Raw genomic sequence first — 23,464 nt, forward strand, 5'->3', positions numbered from 1 at the left:
TGTCTCCGTCATGTACTACTCATAAGGCTGCTGAAAATCTGTCGACAGCCCACGACCGGTTTCGCACTTCTTGGGGCTCAGCAGGTAAGCACAGTCAACCTTATGTTCCACTTGAAACCAAATCGCACGAAATTAGCGAATATACACTCATTTGAAAACTAATTTGGTTCTTTCGAGAGACTCACCTGGAACCCAGCTGAATCTCTCGTTTATGATGTTCTGAGGCAAATGAGTGCATATTCGCTAATTTCGTGCAATTTGGTTTCAAGTAGAACATAAGGTTGACGGAAACCCGGGGAATGCGCCTACCTGATGAGCTTCAAGAAGGACGAAACCGGTCTTGGACTGTCGATGGATTTTCAGCAACCTTATGAGTAGTACATTACAAAGACATACATGTATCGCGATATTTCAAATATCGTAGCGACTGAAACATGAGGCGGCCTGGTGCAGCACATTCAGTTGCCTGAAAACATCACAAACGAGAGATTCAGCTGGGTTCCAGGTGGGTCTCTCGAAAAACGAAATTAGTTTGCAAATGAGTGCATATTCGCTCAGACAAGGTTTGGTTCAACTGTATGGCCCTGCATTGGTACATACTTGGTGTAAGCCGATGAAACATATTTCCCAGTTTGTAATCACGACATAGCAACCTATGAGACTGTTCTGACTAAACACTGGCCGTTCTTCCATTGATTAGTCGCCTACTGTCCACCACTGAGACGTTTTGTTTTAACAGTATTCCTCATATCAATCGCGTATGACTGTCTGCTAGTTAGGAAACGGCAGCCGGCTTTTACAATCATGTTGATCAGCTGGTACACTAAACATGTTTTATCTTCGAGAAATACACTCATTTGTAAATCAGTTTGGTTTTCACGGGAGACCCAATTGAATCTCTCGTCTATGATGTCCTCCAGCTGAATGTCCTGCACACAGGCCGCCTCATGATTCAGTTGGCACGATATTCCAGATATCGCAGTATATTTTCATAGATGAAACTACTCACAAGGTTGCTGAAAACCCTTCGACAGCCCACGACCGCTTTCGCCCTTCTTGGGGCTCATCAGGTAGGCGCAGTCCCCGAGTTTCCGTCAACCATATGATCTACTTGAACCCCGGTTGGACTGTTTTCGAGAAATACACTCATTTGCTAATCAATTTGGTTTTCACGAGAGATTCAACCAAATCTCTCGTTTATGATATTCTACAACTGAAAGTGCTGCACACAGGCCGCCCCATGATTCAGTTGGCACGATATTCGAGATATCGCAACATATGCTCATAAAGCAAACTACTCACAACGTTGCTGAAAACGCCCCTACAGTCCAATTTGGATGCAAGTGGAACATAAGGTTGACTGAAACTCGAGAACTGCGCCTACCTGATGAACCCCAAGAGGGGCGAAACCGGTCGTGGGCTGTCGAAGTGTTTTCAGCAACCTTGTGATTAGTTTCTTATTTGTGATGAAGTGTTTCCAAGTTCTCTTCACTGAACAAACGCGCAAAGCTCCTCTAATTGTAAATACAGACAGTTCTAATTCATAATTAGGTTTATCACGTCCAGAATGCTGTGCATCCAATTGTCTCAAGTAGTTTGAAAAATCCATACTGACCAAGAATCACGGGTAATTTGTGTGCGTGTTTTGAATCCTTTTTTCGAACATACTTCTGCCATTTAGAAAAAAACAGACATCTCAACAAAGCCCACTGAAGTTTGACCAATTTCCCTGATCAAAAACTCTGACATTAACGTTCACTGACCTAGTTTTTTCATGATGTGCCACCCCTGGTCTAGTGTGAAACTATTCCATCATTTGTGACAAGCCGTTGGCCTTTTCACATTTCAGCATTATTAGATGTCTGGTGAGCAAACAATTGCAGTTCAAACACGAAGAATTATTGATGTATTTACTGTTCTAAAACTAGGAATTGAAAAGTACAATCCTAAGCAGCAATACAGAGGTCAATCGTTCTCACCTATGGAAAAACAAAAATGATGCTCAAGCATTAAAAGTTCAAGTTCATTGAGGTTTTGATTTGTCGTTGAGATTTTCGCTTAATAATGGATTATGCAAGATGTTATTCCCTAGAGTTACGAAATAGTTTATATAACTTACCTTCTCAACTTTGTCCAAATAACCACTAATTCTCGTCTAGAATTAACTCCACCTTTTGTACCACCTTTTGCATGAAAATAGAGTCAGCATTCACTGACATTCTTGTAAAAAGGAACGGACCAGGGGCTGTATTAAGATTTACGATAACTGGCCATGGGGAAAAGCTTCTGCTAATGTGATGGCGAACGGGAAACTTCCTGTGCAAAAAGAGGCGAAGGTCTCGCGTCTGATAACCAAGCACTGATAAGCTCAGATTAATGAACAAACTGAACGATTCGTGGAAAGAGACAGAGGGAACGGACCGCAAACGAGAAGGTCGGCGACTGTGACGACCAAAATAAACCAGGGGCATTGCGTATACGTAATTGTTGTTTGGTGAACAAAGATACTCGGTGCAAACGTAACCCACCCAAAACGTAATGGCGTGTTTTGAGAAGCGTTAACCTACTTATCTGTTTCTCAAAATAGATGGACGTCATTGGGATTTAGCTGGGAGGATCATGCATTTGCTTGGTCCAAATTTCTATTGAGTGACGCCGTTCTTCTAAAGTCCACTGTTTTGGGGGCGTTTGTAACCCTCATTCGTGGTCACGAGGGCCGAAAGTTCCTCTCACTCATTGTCGTTGTGAGGTATTTTGTCGTAGTGCGCTCAAAGGCACACTACAATCGCCCTTAGCTTTTGCCTGTAGTCACGATAAGGACATTCAGTCAATAGAAGTGAGTTTCATGCGCCATCCACGAACAGACGTAGGTGAAATAGGGTGGGATTTTCCATATGCTTATTTCGTCGGCCAAAATATCTTTCTCTACTCGATTGAACAAGTGGACAACCTATGTAAAATACCAAAAATACTTACTCGAGGGGACACTATTCTCGGGCTGTTTTGAACCTTATCTCCTAAATGGTGTGTTGTAGTACAAGCAAACCGCCTTGTCTTTCTTCAACAGAGTCCTCAGTGAACTGGTTGACGTTTTCTCATAGGGTTATGAATTCTTCGCATTAGGAGTTGATCTTCCCTAGGGAAGATATTCGGTCTCCGGTTTGCGTAGTTATTATGACAGGTTCGTGCGGATCTTCTCCAAAATACTAACCAATACGTTCGGAGTATCCTGATAAATGAGGAGAGGCCCATTGAACTTTGAATTGTTGTCCCCCTTGGACCTAATGAAAATGCGCCATTCAAATTCACCAAGCACGTACAAGAGTTCTTTTGCTCAACAACTGCTACCTAACCACTTGGAAGCATGGGTGGCTTAACAAAAGCGTCCAGATTTCTCTCGTGCATTCAGCTCAATGGTAGTCATCCTACTACGCTTGCCTCACTCCCCTTTCCTAGGTAGTGAATAAAATTGGATTAGTTGGTGGGAAGCTGTTTACCTCACCTGAAAACGGAAGATTCATGACCATATGGTACAGCAACTATGCATGAAAGACTAAAAAGCCGAAGTTTTGCGGAATTCGTCACAAACTACGCTAGACCTCAGTTCTTCATGAACTATTATTAACGAGGTCCCGAGGAACATGGGATACCCTCATTTTTGCGCATACTTGTCACAGACCTCAATACTGTTTTGCTTACTTTAAGCAGGTAACACAGTTTGTTATGTGTTAAACAAACTGGTTGAAATTCCGGTGAATAGTTATCTTTGTTGTCTTGCTGAAAGTTTGACCGCTACAAGTTGCATTGCAACAGAGTCACGCGATACCAACAGTCTACATTGCGGTATGCAAACAATAAGTTGTAACACTAAACAAATGTTCTTCTAGTGTCATCATATTTGACCTGAGGCAAAGAACCACTTATTGGGAATGCAGTACTCCGTTGCAACTAAAGCGAAAAACAAACATTACTATAACCTAATACCTTAAATGATATCCCGATGAGTGAAACTTGTGAGGTTTAGGCACGCGCAGAATTTGCACAATCGTGGAGGTAGTATATTATCAAGAAGCTACCGACCCCCTACGAAAAACTCACTAACCTTTCAGATGAATTTGACAGAACACGTGGAGGTTATGTTCACGAAGTATCACTTTGTATTGGTGGGGGTTCAGTCCGCTGCCGGTGTATCTATTATTTCGGGTAGAAGGCTTATCTGGGGCCTGATTTCATGGTGGACGAACAAACAATCGCTTACAACGATCACACTCGTTTTCACCAACGCACGCTGAACTAGTCAAGAGGAAAACCGGGCAAGTAGTCGAGCTACTGGTAGCTTCATTCACACTACTAATGATTCAATTTTGACAACAGGATTACGAAAGAAAGTTTGCGACACACCAAGACCTGTTTCGTGAGAAGGGTTTGTGGACCATTTCAGAATAAAAATGACTACCTGGATGTTTCTCCCAATTTTCTGACACTGCCTAGATTAATTGACCTAGATTTTGCGTAACTACGTCAAGGTTGTCGTAAAAAAATCACCAGGAAATTTTTAACTTCATACTTTTCTTGAGACAGGGTTAATAGAGAGATGAACTACTGGACAATGGATGCGACACGTCACTCAAAAGATCTCAGATTTTTTTACTGTAGACTTCTGTGTTGAAACAGCTTGAGGAACGGCGTAGGAATATTGGCATATTTCTTCTCGAAAGGTGGCGAGATGGCCTAGTGGTCAGAGTTCGAATTTACTGACTATAAGGTCCGTGGTTCAAACCCGACCTCCGCCTCTCGACTTCCCCAGTCTGGGCTTGAGCAAATTGGCGGTTTCCCAGTCCTCGTGCTTCCTTCGGGTGACATGGCAGCTAGGCACCGAAATGGTGTCACCAATGGACGATTTCTTTCTAGTCTGGGATAGAAAATAACTCTAGAAGCCACACAAGTCACCAAAAGCATCTCGAGGCTATTCTGTCCACCCGCAACCGGATGACTCAAAGCTACATAAAGACATCTAAGACACCCTAACCAAGCTCGTGACCCTTGAGTGCCACTCGGATGTCAGACGTATCCATCGCTCTGAGCTACCTTAACATTTCGTTGGTATCGTCGCCCCATTCGATGTTCGTGAACTGTGTAGACAAATAAGGTCGGGAAGCGTACCGAATAGATTTCAGCAATGGACGCTTAGAATAAAGCGCAAACACTTAAATAGATTATGCATCATTACGATTCAGCTGTGTTTTCCTAAACCGCGGCTGATGATACATGCAGTGCAGTTAAACTTCAAATATAGTTACCTATCGGAATAGCTTGAGATTCTCGATTAGAAAGCTGGAGGCTGAATGGACTATTTGCCTTATTTAGATAGAAAGTCAATTGTTTCACTCATGTTACAAGGATGTTGACTGATAGACTCTCGCTCAAGGGACGTGAACGAGAGAACTAGCCAACTGCTCCAGGGCATACAAACGGGATGTAATCAAAGTTACAATTTCTAATTGTACGCAAACATAGAATTTGATGAGCCTTGGTCACCAAATCTTATCGAACAACTGGGAGACCCTTAGTCTTTGCTACAAACAAGTGGAAGTACACTCACAATTCTAAACATCATTGCCCAATCCGATACACCGCCTTCTTTCCTCCGACCAGCTGAGCAGTCTACAGGTTTCTTGAATCCAGCTCCACTTCAAACTTATCTCAGTGCATGCACTTTGTGACCATATTAGTCTCCATTTAGTGATAAACATTCAAGCAGCTTGGGTGCCTTTCTAAGCAGTTGTGTCACACTGTACATCCCCCGTTGTTTCTTACATTTGGCTGGTTCTTAGTTCAAAAAAATAAGACTTAACGGCTCTAAGATTCATCAAACTTTTTTTCCGAAATTAGGTCGAACAAAGTATTTTACTACATCTTCCAAGGGTGGAACCATTTCTACGTCAACAAGGCCTGATCGCTTTAGTTGTGTATTTGCAACGTATTTGAAGACCCGATATTTGACAAAACTAATTTAAATAGAGTTAGTCTGCAGAACACCTTTCCCCACGTGACTCTATACGACATTTAACGTGAAAAGTATGCTAAGGACTGTGTGATTTTACTTTATCTGTATTTCAGGCAGATCGGCATCATCTGCTACGGCCACGTCTACGCTCACACTATCGAGACCGATTCTTGGTGCGCGTGATTCGTATAACCTATCAGTGCTCTTGTCGATCAAACCAGCCCACAGAACACACAAAGGCTCCTGAACCCAAACGCTTCACCTGTTCTGGGAGTGACTGTAAGGGTAATGAGCCAAGAACATACGTCACCTTTCAAGCCCAGTTACCAAGTATCAGCTCATCATTTCGTGCGACGGTTCCCGGGAACCCACTATCCCATGGAACAGGCTTGCGTCTTGGATTCACATGCTCGTTAGCCAGTAGGGGACCAGCGTTGCAAGACTTTGCAAACCCGAAAGTCGCGGAAAGAGTATGTTGCTCACGCGTTCTTTGCGTATAAATTCAAGTTGCCCGTGTTTCTCAATCCTGGTTGCACACCTGTCGTACTTTTTGTTTTAGCGGCTACCGGTATCATTCTATTTTGTGTTGGATTTGATAAGGTTACGTTATCCTTCTTCTTTCTAAATGACCTTCGACATTTGTGCAGCAAGAATCTCAAATAAAAGATGCCTTAAATGGTGCAGAGAAGCAAACAAATTAAGGTTCCTAGGAGACAGGTAAACAATTTGCACTAGTTGGCGGGTAGGCTGTACATGGTCCCCACCAAGAGTAGACACGGTAGGAATGCAACATTTTTCTACTGTCTGATATGACTAGTAATAGGTGGTGCCGATTTGGATCCTTCTTGATACGTCTTCCTCTGGAGTGGAATGCCTTCGAGAAGTTCCCAAGCAAAAAGCCATCTGATGAAAGAATCCAGTCATGACCACTAAACACTACGGACTATCCAAACCGTGATGAGTTTGTACCCGTCATAATCGTTAAGGTTGGTTGGTGGTCACTGACGAGCCTTTTGACTACCGATGAATAGCCAGTGACTAACCAAGGTAACGGTCGGTCAGTTATAGAAATGTTTCCACACGTATGACATTTGACCCTGGGAGAACTGTGTATGTAGGTGATTACAAAGTCCTCGCCTTCCATTAAGCAGGTCGGTTTCCGCAACCGTCGGTTTCCACGCGACGGAGACTTCAGGAAACCGAGCTGAAATAATAGACGGCACCTAGTGGAATTTATGAAGGCATTTTTAGATTTTTTTATAAATTCAAGCGAAAACCTCTTTCACCAGGTCAGTATCCAAAAGTTGGGGATTGTGGAGTTTATGGCAGATACCGTTTGCATCTCTAGGTCACCACGTGTTGGCAACTCACAGTCCGTCCAGATAACCGATGATGTTAATGAGTAGTGTCTGATACTGAGTGCTTTCTCCCTACGAGATTCAGAGGGTAGAAAAATGGGAGAAGAAACCGACTTCTACCGAATGTTGTTAGGAGTTATGTCCATTTTTCCTAATTAGAGGACACAGTAGGTTGAGATTCACGCCTGTAGGCCAGCAGTCCAGTGCTGTGTAAAAAGTGACCGATGGCAATTCAGATTCGGAGATAAATCATCCAGTTTCTTCCTGTGTGCTGATGAGACATTTCTGTACTTACTTTCCTCCTGTCCTCTCTCAGCTAGACGCCTGGGAACAAGCGGGTAATATGCCTGGATTTCGATGTCAAGTACTGGCTGCTCTGCATGACACAGTGGGTCTGATTTTGCAGAAAGTACGAGAGGAAGGTGTTACCGCAATCGCGTTGGATACGGATTATGTCTTCTACCCAGCCACCGGAGAACTCAGGTAAGTCTTTTTTCTCATAGTTAAAATTAGGCTTGTTCGCACTTTCCTTGCTTAAGTGTTTCCTTTCAAGACCAAAAAGCTTCATTGACTCGTTTAGATGACAGTGAATTGCCCACTTACTGTACAGAGTCCACTTATTTTGAAGAAAGTGGATCCCATTCAATCATACTGGTATAACTCAGGAATCAATGGACAAACATTTCATGCCTGCTGATAATCATACAGATGTGCATCTCACAGAAAACTAAGAGGATTTGAGCCCGTAACCTTTTGCCAATAATGTCATCGACCTTCACAGGAGTATGGCATCAAATATTGATCACTCACATCGATTTAGTTTTCTTGATCCGTTGTTTTCAGGTTCCTCGGTCAACAGATTCCTACATTAAAGTTTACGCGATTCATAAAGGACAACCATTTCTAAGTGTATAATTCGTATCTTGACTGTGAAGGCGGGTATACTCAATTCATGAAAACCACCAGTCTGGACAAAATGGGGTTTCCGCGTTTCCTTCTAATATCCAACAATTCTCCAATGTTACTGAACCTAGATTTTTACTGTTACAGGGTTACAAACTTCAGATAAAACAAAATTATCTTTACATTCAACTGACTTAAGTTTTCCTGCCCGAGGAACAATTCATTCACAACAGGAATTGTGGAGACATGGCCTTGGCCTCTTACCATGCAGTCTATAACAAATTTTTCCAAGTTCAAAGAATGACTCTCGTGAATCAGTGAAACCCGGGCGATTGGTCAGTCGGCAGCTTTCAGCCTATTATTTCCCTTTCTTACTGCTACCATCACGAACGATCAGGAAACACTTCCGTGTCTGCTGCCTACGTTTGCACTTCAAACTGGTTGAAGTCCAACCAAAGTCCCCCTATCTGTGTTGTCCTTGTCTAAGTCATGGCGTTCCTTAATGCATTAGATCGTCCTCGTTATATTCGGCTGTAAAAATCAGGTACTTGCATACAGTGGCGAAAGATGTCTTTGTTTCGTTAGAGAGGTGCGGTAAGCTTTGAAGTCCGTAGCTGATATAATTGATCCGCAAATATGGGGGTGTCAGTGAACTCTTAGTTGGGGAAATCAGCAGGCCAGCTATGCTTTGTTACATCATCATCATCATCATCATCATCATCATCATCATCATCGTAGACAGCACTGTATCAGCGTTCAATACTGATGCTTCGATGGCATACTGCCATGATTTGTTTGAAGAAAAGGATAAAGATGGACGTGGAAGGGAGTTAGTGCTAGCTTACTACGTCATTCCGAGGTGCCTACACCTCCAGACACTCATTCAGGCGATCTGGATAGAGATGGACAACAAGAACTCCGTTGACATTGATAAGAAGCTATAGTTTGCAGTATCTACAACCAGGCGCGAATTCGTGCATTGATCTCACACATATTGTCACAGTACATTTAAAGCAATACAACTTTGAAGGTTCGTAAAAACACCCCACAACATCTGGGACCTATCCCTGGTTGCAAGTGGCGTGTTCAATGACTGCATGTCCAGGAGCACGACCTTACACCTTGTGGGTGCAAAGTGCATACCAAAGAACTGGATAACTTTGTCAAGGTCAGTGAAAAACACGTGCACCTTCTTCTCTTCGAAGAGGGGAAATATGTTGCCTTCAAATTCCAGATCGATAATATTTTCGTGAGAGTCTATCTGAACACTGTGGTTTTGAAAAACTTCCAGCGTTCGTCTCTTTGTCTCATCGATCATAAAATTAAATAATAATTGAGAGAATGGGCAATCGTTGCGGAGAACGGCTTGTCTGGCAAGGCCTTTAGAGAGCTTTCCGCACACATCCGGAAGTCTGATAATAAAAACAACGTTCTACGTTCACAAACTTCCGGAGCATTCCTTGGTGGGCAAGCGTGTCAAAGAGAACTGACCAATCAGCCGAGTCGAATGCACCTTGGAAATCCAGAAATACTGAAATTGTCGGTCGCTTATACGTATGACGTTGTTCTAGCTCCTGAGAAGATTTGATGGACGTCATTCCTGCAACCCAGGAATTCCACTTAGTGTTCTCGAGTTAGCGTCTCACGAGCCGCCATAAGGTTAAAATGTATAATTGACGTCAGCAGTCTCGCTACAACCAGGCTTAAGCTGATTATCCTGTGGTTACCATCCTCAATACAGGCCACTTTCTAAAACATTGCCACTATCACCGACACTCCCTGGTTGTCTGAGACGGTCTACTTTTCCTAAACACAGGCAAGCGGATCAAATAAGCCTTGACTGAGGATTTCCTGCCCACCTTTGAAAACCGTTGGTGGGAGGCAATCCGGGCGAGAAACTAGGCGGCGCTTGGGAGAGCATATGCAGTCATAAACCGCCAAGGTCGTAGGGCTTCCAGGTTCAAAGTATATGGTTCGGCGTCGTCTGTAGGCTGCAGGTGAGTGGCAGCTGGTGGCCACGTTAAATGTTGTTCGAAGTATTCGGCTCAGCTGTAGCACCATCTCAGTGCCTAGCTGCTATGCTAGTAGAAGAAAGCACGAGGGCTGGGATACTGTCAGGTAGCCCAACCCTAAACCGAGGAAATCGAGATCCTGAGATCTGGCTCGAAACATGGGCCTTCCGATCGGTGCATTTTCGTTCTAATCACTGGGCCATGACACCCAAAGATCGAGGCGTTCTTTATTGAAATGGTCGCTTCATTCTTATTCTTGATTTTTTGGTCACAACTGGTTTCCTGGCATGGATCAGATGGAACAACTTTCGCGCATTCTCAGCTTTCTGGGCCTCTTCCATTTGCTTAGCATTCTGTGTCCACTAGACGTCACGGTCGGCGCGCACATTCACTTTCACTCGACGTCTGATAATCCGTCCGTCCGTGTTATGTTCGGGGCCGGCGGGGATACTTCTCCGAGATGCAGATAGTGCCAGTGTTCCGTCTGATATCGAGTGCTTGAATGGAATTGGTTGCGTCGTGTTGCAGGCAAAAGTCCCAGCACCGTGCAAACCGGTGGCGATTCAGTCCCAGTATGAGCCCAAATCTGATAGTGGAGCGTTTGGAAGAGACTCTAAAAGATGATTCTGGTAAATTCGTTTAACATCCGGATCTGCCGGTCTCTCAGTCGTTATGCAATTTGTCCACACCTTACGCGGTCCTAGAAAGCGATGGGAGAAATGACTCCGGACAAGTGTGTGGTCGGAATCCAAAAATGTGTTCTAAAACGAGCGCTATTCATTTATTGATCCGCGCATCGGTAGCTGATGGCAATTTGATCAGTTTGAGCTTGTAGCCCGTTCGCCATACAAGGAAGCCATGTGGCAAAAAGACTTCGGCTATTTCGGGAGTTAGTACTGCATAAAAGCAGCTTGCGTTCAGTGCACAGATGAAGCAACCGCTCACCACTCTCCGTACGTCTCGAGTCTGTTCCATGTCCACCCCCTGTATGAGTCTCAGATGCGCTAAGCCTGCCCACTTGTGCATTCAGATCTCCGATAACCGAAATGATATATGAAACAGAGAGAAGAGATGCGTCAGCAGTAGCTTGTTATCGCTTTCCCTCCCGGCTGAATAGGGCAAGCAAGGCAACCCGGCTGAGGGCACCACGCGACGGCCGATGTGGTATGTGTTTATTTGTATATGTGCAGTCCATGGTTGTACATGAGCTGGGATACCGCCAGGGCGCGCAGGAGGACGATTAGTGTCTTCAACTGAAGCCTTTGGCTCAAAAGCCTGACCGCAAGGTGATGATGTTTGGTTGAAAATGCAAGTACATTACGATTTTCACGCAACACGTCTCCATACATGTTCCTATCCTCAACATGGTTTGACCGCCCAGGGCTGATTTTCACCTTTTACGTGTTTTTTTCGGAAAGGTCTCTTCAAGGAAGTTGGTCGACTGGGAAACTGAACACGTGACGAAACCAACGCAGATTGTAGAGTGTGATCAGTTCACACATCGTGGGCGAATCGTTTCCCCCTGAACGCATTAGACGTACTGCAGCATTACGGATCCGGCGCTCCCGCCAGACTCGGGCAATGCTTCAAAGACATTGATGGTCAAACATTAAGTTTTTTTAAAGACTTCCATGAGATAAAGGTCCGAGCCCACCCAGTCTTGAAGCAGCACTTTACACTTTGCAGGCATGAATAAAAGACTATTCGGATAATTTAATGTTGTCTGCAGTTTGACTAAATTAGACAGACTGACGGGAACCCATCATTTAGTTGTCAAAAGCTCACATACGTGCACATCTTCCCTGACCAAGACTTATTTGATAGAACTGGTCACATACGGGTCAACCAACTCTGCTTTGTGAGCAACCTCGAAATGAATCGATAAAGGAAGAAGCAAATTTACCATCCAAGTGTCCGTCTTCAGCCTCAAGAAAAAATTGGTCTTCGCCAATGATGTATCGATTATTTTAGTCAACTAGTCAATCGAACCGGCTGATTATTCACGGAGAATCGTTCATTTTTTATACTTCTAAATCTAATGCGCCGATTGGCGTATGCTTAGTTGTTCGACGTTAGTGGGTAGCAGAATTTACAAGGTACACTTTTGTGCACACGGGTATTTATGCTTATGAAACTGCGAAGGCGATTCAGCGAAGCTACCGGTTCACATTTTCTCCACTATGTCAGATGGAACAGATGGTTTTCTCCGGGTAATCTGGTGATGCTCGCCAGTTACGTAAATGAATTAGGCTATGTTCGGGCTCAGGTTGTGCCAATTTTCTTAGCCGATCACTGGGATCGATTCATACTTGCTCGCTTGATTGGGCCTGGCATAACTAGTGGTCTACCGTAGGCTAACTAGATGGCGTACACTGGCGTTTCATGTGGGAGAGGTGAGATTCCGGTAGAGGTTGCCGGAAAAGACCGGTGCGCCCAAGTCACGATTAGCGTTAAGTTATCACTATTGCTGCTGTAATTTTGTATACTGCGGTTTTTTTCAACCAGTTAGCATATGTACTAGCATCGGCCTGATCCATCCGGCCGATTAATAAGGTCGATCGGCCTACGAAAAAATTTCACAACCCACCGTCGATCCTAAGTAGTTCAGCGAAGTTAATGCATTCAAAGCTTGCGCGCGATTTTCTAATGTTGAGGTAGTACTTGGAAGTTCACTGAGCGTCTGCATCGTTCCTGAGTAGTTTCACAGCATCTAAAGGCACGTTCTCAAGAGGGTAAATTGGACGGTAATCTGGAGCTTTTTACGAAGGGCCAGTAAAACGGCATAAAAATGGTTTAGCTCACTTTATATGTTAGCCGTTTGATTCGACAAGCATAACCTGGAGACGGAAAACGTTACGTTTGTCTACTCATTGGTCTTAGAAGTGATAAGAATCATTCGGCTGGAATGCCCTGCAGGATGCACGAGGACCGTGACACTGCCAGGTTTGCAAATCATAGACAGAAACAGCGGAAATCTCGGCATTTGGTTCGAACCACGGACCTTCTGGTCAGCAGGTTCGCACACTAACAATTGAGCTATCACGAGCTCAGTCCAGTTATTTTGCCTTTGTAGATAATTTTGTTTTCTGCGCTCATAAGTGTTAGTGAACATGGAAGTAGTAGATCTTCATAAATTCGAAACACCTTCGCCATGCGTTCGAGGGTTTGAATTAAAAGTTGTACTGTACGCGAGATATGGCCAGATGTGTTGGTCCGGATACGCTACACATAATCGTTATCCGGAGTCAGGAAACTGTACAGGGTCGGAATACTCTTTTTTGCACTTTTCCTTAGAGACAGCCTACGGAAGTATCCTGAACGCAAAATTCTATCTAACGGGATAGATAATCAAATGGGTTTGGAACCTCATGTCCGTAAATCCAACTTTCACTGGGTATCTAGAATAATGAGGGTTCTGTAAATAAAATGACTGTTTTCTTTCTTCCAGCAGCAAGCTAATTAAATAACGTCACAGTACATCGTGAGCCAAGATAACTTCTTTCATCAGACAATACCAAGGTGCCCCTAACAAAAGCGAACACGGTTGGAACCTTACACCTTTTTCTCTTTTGGGTAGATGTTCACTCTACGGAAGACTTAAAACCCGAAAGAAGTCGTTTCATCCCACAGCCCTTTTTTCCGTGATATTCGAAGTTCTTCTCCAACAAATTATATATCTGACTTGGCTTGCAACGCAACCCTGATAACCCCGTTTGTCGTCACTCAACCGATAGGCTGACACATATCACCACTACTAATTCTACAGATGTTGGAAGTTCCCCGAAACAAAGCAGCTGATTCCGTGTGCTTGAATTAAGGCCTGGTTACAATAAAAGACTTGAGACGGTTAGATCCTCCAAGCCAGACTGCTAATGGGACTAAGCTCAATGATATAAACCGGTGGGCTCATTACGTTTACCAAACAACCTGACAGGTTAATATAACCGTGCAAACAACCGGATCGTTTTCATCTGTTTTCGCGACCAAATACTGCAGCTCGAACTAAAATTGGCTTCATCCTGGCAACGATTGTCGCTGCAAAACGTTTCAACTTGAGTAAAGTAGTGTTGTGTAAGTGATGGCTATGTCAGGTTTTCTCATCTAGCTACCATCCTTCATCATTATCATCTCATGGTGTTGTCGCCCAAAATGAAGGTCAGGTGTCTGAACAACGATTGTCAAGAGAAGACGCGAGCGTCCGTATTAAGTAGACCGGCAGGTTGCCAAGGAAGCGATGCTAAGGGATACTAACAGCGTTTTTTCTGTCTGGAAAATATGTTCAGGGCAAGAGGGCATGGAATACAAATGGCCTTTTTCTGTATAATTCATAATGATTATGAGTGACTGTTAGTGTGAAGACGTTACTGAGGTGAGGGTTATCTCATGGTCGAGGGTGTGGATTTGTGTCACGTGTAGTAGTTTTCAGTCTGCTTAGCTGGAAATCAGTGCTCCGTTGGAAGTGCAGATCAAACTCTATGCAGTCGCTGAACCCGAAAATTCGTCGATGCCTCGAAACATCCATTGCCGTTTATCCTGATCATCCGGGAGTTACTTTTGTTTGACCGGAAATTTTTGAACCCATTCACCACTGTAGGCAGTATCTACCTCTCTCCAAAGCGAATCATTTTTAACTCGCTGAACCACTGACAAAAACAATGATAAATGTCGTACTGCATTCAGGTGGTACACACAGTGAGCACGTTTACGGAAGCATGAAAAACGTGCCACCAGTTCTTACATAGTGTTGTTTATGCACATACCAATGTCCGTGACGTTTTTCAAAAAGCAGTTCGGACCACGTGAACAAACTTTGATTTTTTTCCAGTGGAAAGCACGCATAGTTCTTTCTGTTCGGACTCTGCCAGAGAATGATGTGTTAGGAACCCGTGTGAGTGAACCATCAATGGTTTTTCTTTGCTTGAAAATGGCTAAAACATCATGTGGCCAGGAAAACGTGTGCGTGTAACGTGACCGGGTTCGCACCAACTCAGGTAGAGTTGCATGGTGCGGACAACCTAGTTTATTACACAGCTAAAGTCGACTGTCACATTCCACTGGTGATCGACCGTATCGATCCAAATATGTAGCCTTGGCATAGCATAGCAACAGTCTTCAAACATAGGTAGAAAGGTTCCTTTCTATAAACAGAAAGGACTCTCGAAATACTGTAGTCTGTTTATCACGGTTTTCCATTATAGTGCAGAACCCATCAGGAAGCGACGCACCTCCAAAAAAACTTCAGTGCCTCCAAACGACATAAGATAACGATGAAGGATACCGCTACCGGAAAAAAGTAAATTCGCCGTATCTTACAATGGTTTCTTTATGGAGCTTGATAACCGTCGTTGACGGTGGAACGTCTTTTGGATTCTCGAAGTGCGGTCTCTTTTGGGAGTTACCAATGGGAGAAAATATTGCAGGATGTCAATTCCTAAACATTAAACTCTGTTTTTCGCAACCAAGAGTGGCATAAGAACTCGTACTATTTCCCCTGCTATTTCTCCCACCTGAATATGAACCTTTTCGACGGGTAACTGCCTCGGTTCAACAAGGTTTTTCACTGTATCCAGCAGTAACAGATAACATCACTTGATAGGCCTGAAGCCTTTGGTAAGTTTTGCTTCCTACACAGGGGCAGTAGTTTTACCAACACTTTTAAGCGACTGAGTTTTGCTCAGCTATGTTCTGGCCAGTCAGGGGTACTGGGTTTGACGCCGCTGGTTATATCCGGGAACAGCACTTGCATCAACTGTCGAGCATCATAACCTCATAACATACAAAGGAGTAGTCTCACACTCTGCACATTCCGCATTAAACCGTGAAGTATACTTTCGGGCTTGAACTCCAAAGTGGGCATGCGAGCTATTTTAAACAAATCTAGGAGCACCTGAAAGTATTACGAGGCGGAACCACTTGGTGACAGGTCGGTTTCGTGATTCAACTGTGTTCCACCATGACTTTAAATGACGAAGTCATAAGAATTAAAAAGTTCTCAATCTTCAGCTCATACGAAAAGACCGAAAGAGACACGGGTCAACTGTTACAGGGCGTTTAGATGCAACCTATGAAAGGGTTACATTATCATAGAGAACCAGTAGGGCCGTAGGATCTTTCTGGTAGTTTTGTACGATACGGTACTGCAATTAATTAACTTCATATAGCAGTGGGCCACCAGCCTGGTTTTGTATAACATTCCTGGTCTTTTGCCTCGTGTGATCTTAAAAATTGGTTTCAGGAATTAGTCAATCCAAAGCAGTACTGTTTAGCACAGCAGATGCTAATGCGTGAAAACAGAATCTCTCATGATCTGTTTCCTGTCACATGACGGAATATCAAAATCAATCATAACCAACGTTTGAAACTGCATTCCTCAATTGCACTCTCTCAGGCATTCAACATTTCGTCCTTCACACCAGCATGTAAAAAATCGTTAACATTATTTGTTGATACAAAGAACCGTTACTAGCCTTTGTGATTTTGTGGCCAATAGCTGGACAACCGGTACACATTTGGACAGTGCATTCCTACGTCGGTTCCTGACTGCCTTTTGTTTATCTATTACAAATCTGTCACATTACCACATCTAAAACATCTTCGTATCGGAGGATGTGCTTTATCGCCGTGGCACCACAAGTGGGGTCTTATTGATCAGATTTTCGTAGAGGGAGTTTTTCGACAATGTTGCAAAACAATCCGCTGTAAGGAGAATCCAGCAGACAATTTTTAAGGCTTTCCCTGAGGACTCCAAGGTGCTCCTGGTGACCTGCCGTTTCCGTACTTTTTCCACGGCGGTCTGACTGAAGTCAGTAGAAACCTAGCTACCCACCCACTCAACCCTGCACTGACGATGTCACCTCGATTGGTGATGAAACTTTTGCAATCCAGCTGCCAAGCTCGGCGAACCAAACCTAGCTACCGTTAGGCAGATATCTTTTCAAACTGTGCCAGTCATTTATTCGAACATTTGTTTCTTCTGCTGCATAGCAGGACATTCTCCTGAAAATGTCTCTGATTCGCACGATTTTTCATCTTCATTTTGCACCGGTTCTGACCCACAATATATTTGATTTTTCTTCTGTGAACCGGTTCACACATCAACTATCTGATCAACACTACCTTGCAATGAGCATTGGCTAGAACATTCCATCTGTGCTCCAGTTCAGCAAGACGGCTAGGAATGTAAAGTTGAAAACCTAATATGTGTTTGGTGTGAATACCATTGAAAATTCAAGAAGACTTCGATTGTGATCAAACACACCATCAAGGAAGCCTCTGTAGTAAACCATTCTCTTACAACAATCCCTTCGAAAGGTGCCTACATAAGACAAGGTTCCCTTTGGTCAATTCTGCCTTATTATTGTGGTCAGACAACAGTGTACTAAAATGAATAAAGTGACGCAAAAATGTGTAGTTTTTTTTTTTATTTGATTTATTAATCTTCAGCGTAGCGTGCCCTCCAAGTGATTACCTCCGTATCCCTACTGGTCGTCTCCAAATTACGTCAGATGCATTAGGGTTGTATCAAATCAAGAATAAAGGATTACTCTCCGAGAACAGTAGTGCTTGCTTTAATCGTAGGCTGCTTTCCCATCGCGCCTTTTACAGCATCAAGAGTACGTTAGACTAAAGTTTTATCCAACTACCAGAGTAACCCTTCAAAACTTGATAGTGCGAGGAGGGGTTGGGATTTTTTAACCGAGGTTTTTTCCTGTCAGTGAAATCAGTCTATGCTGAAAATCAGAGAAGCACTGTGCTTCAGTACTGTGCCCACTGCTTTCGGGCTTCTCAGCCCACACTGGCTTCATTTACTGGAAGAAAAATCTCCATTAAAACTTTTCAAACTCTTGTGTAGTTGGCCTAAGGTTCGCTGTAAAGTGAGGGGTATCAGCTTCTGAGTAACATTTGGGTAGTCCAAATTTTACTATTTCAGTAGGATAATTCACGACACAACTCCTCTGCTCCACCGAAGGACAACCACGGATGTATATTTTGACTTTACAAAAGCACGAAAAATGCGCTTGAACTCTGCTTCGTATTGAAGGTTATCCAGTTTGGTTTCTGAGTTTACTAGCAGTTGCGAAGTTAAGACGAATAATCAGCGCATGAATAATTTTGGATACACAATTGCAAACTGATGAATATTGCCTTTCCCTGGGGGAAAGGGATGAAGTGATTATATATGCATGAGCTCAAAAGTTGACGAGTAGCGAACGGAAAATTCTGGATTTTTGTCCAAGTGTTGAGTCAAATGAACTAGATTTTGGTGGGACCAGAAATGGTTGCTGCTTCAGATCGCACGTAATTCGCGATCATTATGTGATGGTCATTTTTAGACCCTTTGGAAAGAACATTCTTCTGTTCATGTTGTGAGGTGCGTTTGGTCGGATCGGTTACACATTAGAAATCTTACACGAATTCGACGTAGAATGCTAAGTTGAGACTAGCTCAAGGGATATGCAGCCTGCCTTCGAGGTCTTCATTGAGGAGTTACCTCCAAACAGCTCAAAATATATACTTTCATGAAGTAAATAAAATCGTCGGAGAACTTCTTGTGGGATCAATGAAGGTGGAAAAGTGAAGGTGGAAAATGCTTTTTCCAGTAATGCTTATGTTGAGGGAAGCCGAGAAGGAATGTAAAATCGGGATTAGCTACCGACCAGAGTTTGGAGATAACTCAAGAACACTGACTTTGGACCACGTTTGACCCATTAGCAGTTCAACTAAATTCCGCTTATAGGGAATATAGCTTTAGTCAGACTAAAGACACAGTGTTGAGTATCTCAAGCAGAATCTCCACCGGATACGTTCGAATGGCGTCTTTATTGTTTTTCATCATGAACCCCGAATACTACCCGCGACACTTCAAACCGACACTTCAAACTGGATGTCAGTTCCAAACCGACAATGCTCACAATCCAGGTGTTTCAAAAAAATTTAAACTGTCACATCTCCTTGTAATGTACTACTCATAAGGTTGCTGAAAATCCATCGACAGCCCACGACCAGTTTCGCCCTTTTGGGGTTCATCAGGTAGGCGCACTCCCCGGGTCTCCGCCAACTTTACGTTCTAGTTGAAACCGAATTGCATGAAATTAGCGAACATACACTCATCTGCAAATTAATTTGGTTTTTCCAGAGACTCACCTGGAACTCTGTCACATTTCCTATTTGGTTTGGTTCAGCACTGAGCATACATTCTTTCGGACATCAACTCACTGCCAAGTGCATCGAATTAACACGTATTTGTATTTTTAGATCTATGTCGGAGCTAATGCTGAAGGGGGAAATTTTCAGATAAGTCAACCATATGTCTACTCTGTTAGACGTCACATTTTGCCAAGCTGATTGCCAAGGTGATGTTCCTTCACTTGGAGTATCGGCATCTTTGATAATCAGATGTGGACTGGCGCCGACTTTCCATCCTGTCAGTGTTGATACCCAAAAGGATATGATAATTGGACGGTGTCTGTCTTTTGTAGCGTGCATAACTGCAACTAAGGCCCAGACATAACGCATGATAATGATATTGATGAAATGCAACATCAATTGCGTGTAGAAACGCCACAGCTTAGGCTAGAGGAACGATCTACCTTTGTTGTTAAGTGCTAAAAGATTGATGGGACTTAATCACTTCTCCTGTCTTTGACAAACTATTTTACTCATCCAAACATTATTTGTTGCTAGCCCAGATCGATAACCTAGGTTTTGCTTCGTCTACGTTTTTATCACTTTAATAAAATATGTACTGAAACGGAGTATCACTGCCTAGCATTTGAAACCTAGTTCACATTCGAAGCTTCCTTACTCACGAATTTGTTGGAACGAGAAACTTCTCTTTTCTTAGGTGACCTTGCTCAAACGTTAGTGAGTAAGCCTCTCCCCCCCCCAAAAAAAAACTACTGATTGAGTAAGCTCAGCGTGTTACTGGAAGGGTGATCTATCCTTGAAACGAACCATCACGGCCTCTGCCTTTGGCATTATGAACACAGTGTCTTTTAGTCGACAAATTTTCAAAAATTTCACTGACAAGATCAAGATGTACCTGTTTCTTTTCTACCACTGGAGAGGCCAATGACATGCTACTTCCTATACAGACCTGTGCATGCATACTCGTGCACCATATTTGCGCACCATAGTCGTGGAAACAAGTTGCCTTCTATCTAAGCTTACCCATTTACGGTAGGTTGTTGCACTCTTACTCGCCTGGGTAACTCAGCCTGTGCATCCAGATTACGCAACTTCACAGCCTGGTTAATCTGTACACTTCATATGTTGGTTACCTGTCCGACTGCAGCTCGTAGTGCCCTCATATATACATGATGGTCGTAGGACAAGTGCCTCAGCACGACTGCCTACCGGATAACAGCCCACTCAGGAAAGTTGCTAACAAGCAACTGCCAACCCTTTCAGGCTATCGGTTTGCCGGACAGTGTTGTCTGATTGATCAATCTGGACTAAATATTAGAGGTTAGGTTATTTTTTTATGATGCATAAATAACAACACTTACCTACTGGACATGTACATTTCGTTCACAGTGACATCAATGGAACCCCCCCCAAGGTCAAGTTTTAACTGCACGTCTTTCAGTGAACGAGCTAGACGGAAACCACACATGAATTAAGCAAGTATAATGCAACAACAGCCATCTATGCCCGATCAATCGGTGATATCAAGTGAATGTTTTATAGGCCAGAATTTCCACCCCATTTTAGAAGGGCTGCTTGCAACCGTATTGACCAAACACTCCAGTTTCTCGTCATAATTTTAGAACTTGGAATGCTGAGCCACTTCCGACTTTTCTAAAGCACACTTCACGATCTAGAGATTGAGTGGGATGATAGGTCCACATTCCTCCCTTTGTACTTCTACTCATGACATTCACTGTCACTGTACTCGTACAGGAGCCAACATGCGAGGGTCATTTTTCTGAAGGAGATTGTCCTGTCCGTCCTGTTTTCTATGACAGCATAACCAACCTGTGTTGTTAAACGTAATATTCATTCCTCTTCCTTATTCGCGCTGAGGAAGTTATTCTTTTATTCGAACAATCAGATGTACAAACGATGCCGGAGTCCTGGAGAATGTAGCATCACGCTTTTTTTTTAAAATTTCAATAGCATCACGCTTTTTTTTTAAAAATTTCAATGCCACCTAGAAGGATTTCCTTTATGACTTTGTGTACCTGTTCTCAGTCCCAACTCATGAGACCGGGTTGAAAGAATCGTGGTTAGGATAGACGTACCTTTGGGGACCAATGTATTTTGTAGTGAATGGTCATGATCCTTTTATGCTACTTAGCACTTTATGAAATTTTTTAATGGAAAATGGTTGAAAAATAACCTGTGAATTCACATCTTTGTGTCGAGGACAAAGAGCGTGCAACAGTGCAACTTTCGTCAAAATAAAACAAAACAGTATCAAGGTTCAACATGCAATTCCACGATAAGTATCACACATTATTACTTTAATTATTATCCCATGACCTTCGCACCCTACTGCTGGTGACCACCCTCTCTCACTACTACAGTCATTTGACCTTTGTTTTATTCGAAACAAAACTTGAGCAGTGCATTACAAAAACCTTGTAGACTTGTTTTGCATAACGTTCTTGGGACTGGTAAATTTCAAACTAACTCAGATGCACGGGCCGCAGAGCAGAAGGTTCAGGGTTTCGATTCAATCCATTCGTGCTGACCGCTCCTGAATAGTCCTGACAATATATTGGTTTTCTGTGAATCTCCTGATACACAGCACCCAAAGTGGACCGCTGTTGATTCAGGTTAAAATTCTTATGGTGTCTGTTTTATGTAGCAGCGCTAAATTTTAGCCCGATGGCCGACAAGTTTGCGTGAGAAAGAACCATCCGGGCAACTCAGTGAAAGATATTTGTTCCGAAGAAGTCTACTATTACGTCGTTTCTTTTTGGCGCTTATTCTACCGGTATTGATCAAGTACGTCGTGTGGCCTTCTTTTAATGGTAATGTATTGTTGATTTTCGCTAAACACATAGCACCAAATTTCAAATTCACGGCTTGGTAAACATCAACTCTCCACTGGTATAGATGATTAGTTTGTGGAGCCTAGAAATTTTACGTATACCTGTAAATAGTTGTAATATCATGCATACAGTACGTATATATAAAGTAGTTGTAATTGGTAAGAGGATCTAAAGTCGAAATCTCTTCCCGTGCAACCAGCTCAATCTGTGAAACAAAGTCGGAAAGTACTGCACAATCGTTTCATCAACACTACCCATCCGGTGACCTTCCTCAGAGATGCGGATCGGCAAACATCCTGATAACAGTTTCACGTAGTACTGATAAGCAGTATGTCCAAGTGCACTCCAAAATGTGGCTAACAGTTATTTTTTTCAGTAGTAGCCTGTCCACTTTTTGCCCTAAATCACACTTTTCAGCAGGGTTGCGAGAAGCCTGACGTGAAGGATCCCTGCCGGTCAATACATAGATTCCACATGCTTGTTCACTCGTTGCAGTAATAACTGTTTTGTTCTCTTTCTGTTGCCTTATTTTCATTGTCATCCTCGTTTGTCTCTATCTCCTCCCACTGTGGCTCACACCGTTCTACGAGAAACCCGGAAGATACCATGCAGGACTTGGATAACCTTTGCAGCTGTTTCGGAGGTGGACGTTTGCTTGTAATCTGTCCTTGTGTCAGGTCATCCGACAACTCATTGTAACTGTCCCATGACAATGATCCTTAGTTACGACCGTTTAAATTTCATCTAAGTCTACGCGGATACATGTGACTATGATGAAATCAGGTGGAGAAGCACGGATGGTTAACCTACCTGGTATTGTGCACACAAGCGAACTTCCGTTCCGTTGCGGTAAATACTACATTCAGATCATGGACGTTCGTTGTATAACTACGTCACCTTATCAACTATCACGTGAAGATATTCAACAACACCACGTATAAGCCATTATTTGTGGTAGAAGCGAAAACTAGGGGCTGCAGTTACCACTGGACAGTGATAAACAAAAAACCAGCATATGTATATTCGTAAGCACGTGTGCATAAGATACAAGTACAGGAGTACTTACCAGAGTGTTCTCATCCGCGAAGATCTAGCGAGTGGCTATCATATGGTGTCTACATACAAGAAATGTGAGCGCTACGAAAAAACATGACGTTTTTAAAGACCTTGGTGAACGGAGGCACT

General features: G+C 43.2%; 1 protein-coding gene across 1 annotated transcript in view; it reads left to right on the forward strand.

Moving 5' to 3' along the window:
- The window catches only part of T265_08827 (hypothetical protein), a gene marked incomplete at both ends in the record, with an annotated part of 69,933 nt that overhangs the window by 36,747 nt on the left and 9,722 nt on the right, over window positions 1-23,464 (forward strand). The window contains 2 exons of the mRNA XM_009174739.1: window positions 6,121-6,477; window positions 7,682-7,848. Of these exons, the coding sequence (XP_009173003.1) occupies window positions 6,121-6,477; window positions 7,682-7,848 (524 nt within the window). The remainder of the gene's footprint in view (window positions 1-6,120; window positions 6,478-7,681; window positions 7,849-23,464) is intronic.

This window comes from Opisthorchis viverrini (assembly GCF_000715545.1).
Source record: "Opisthorchis viverrini unplaced genomic scaffold opera_v5_236, whole genome shotgun sequence".
NCBI lineage: Eukaryota > Metazoa > Platyhelminthes > Trematoda > Opisthorchiida > Opisthorchiidae > Opisthorchis > Opisthorchis viverrini.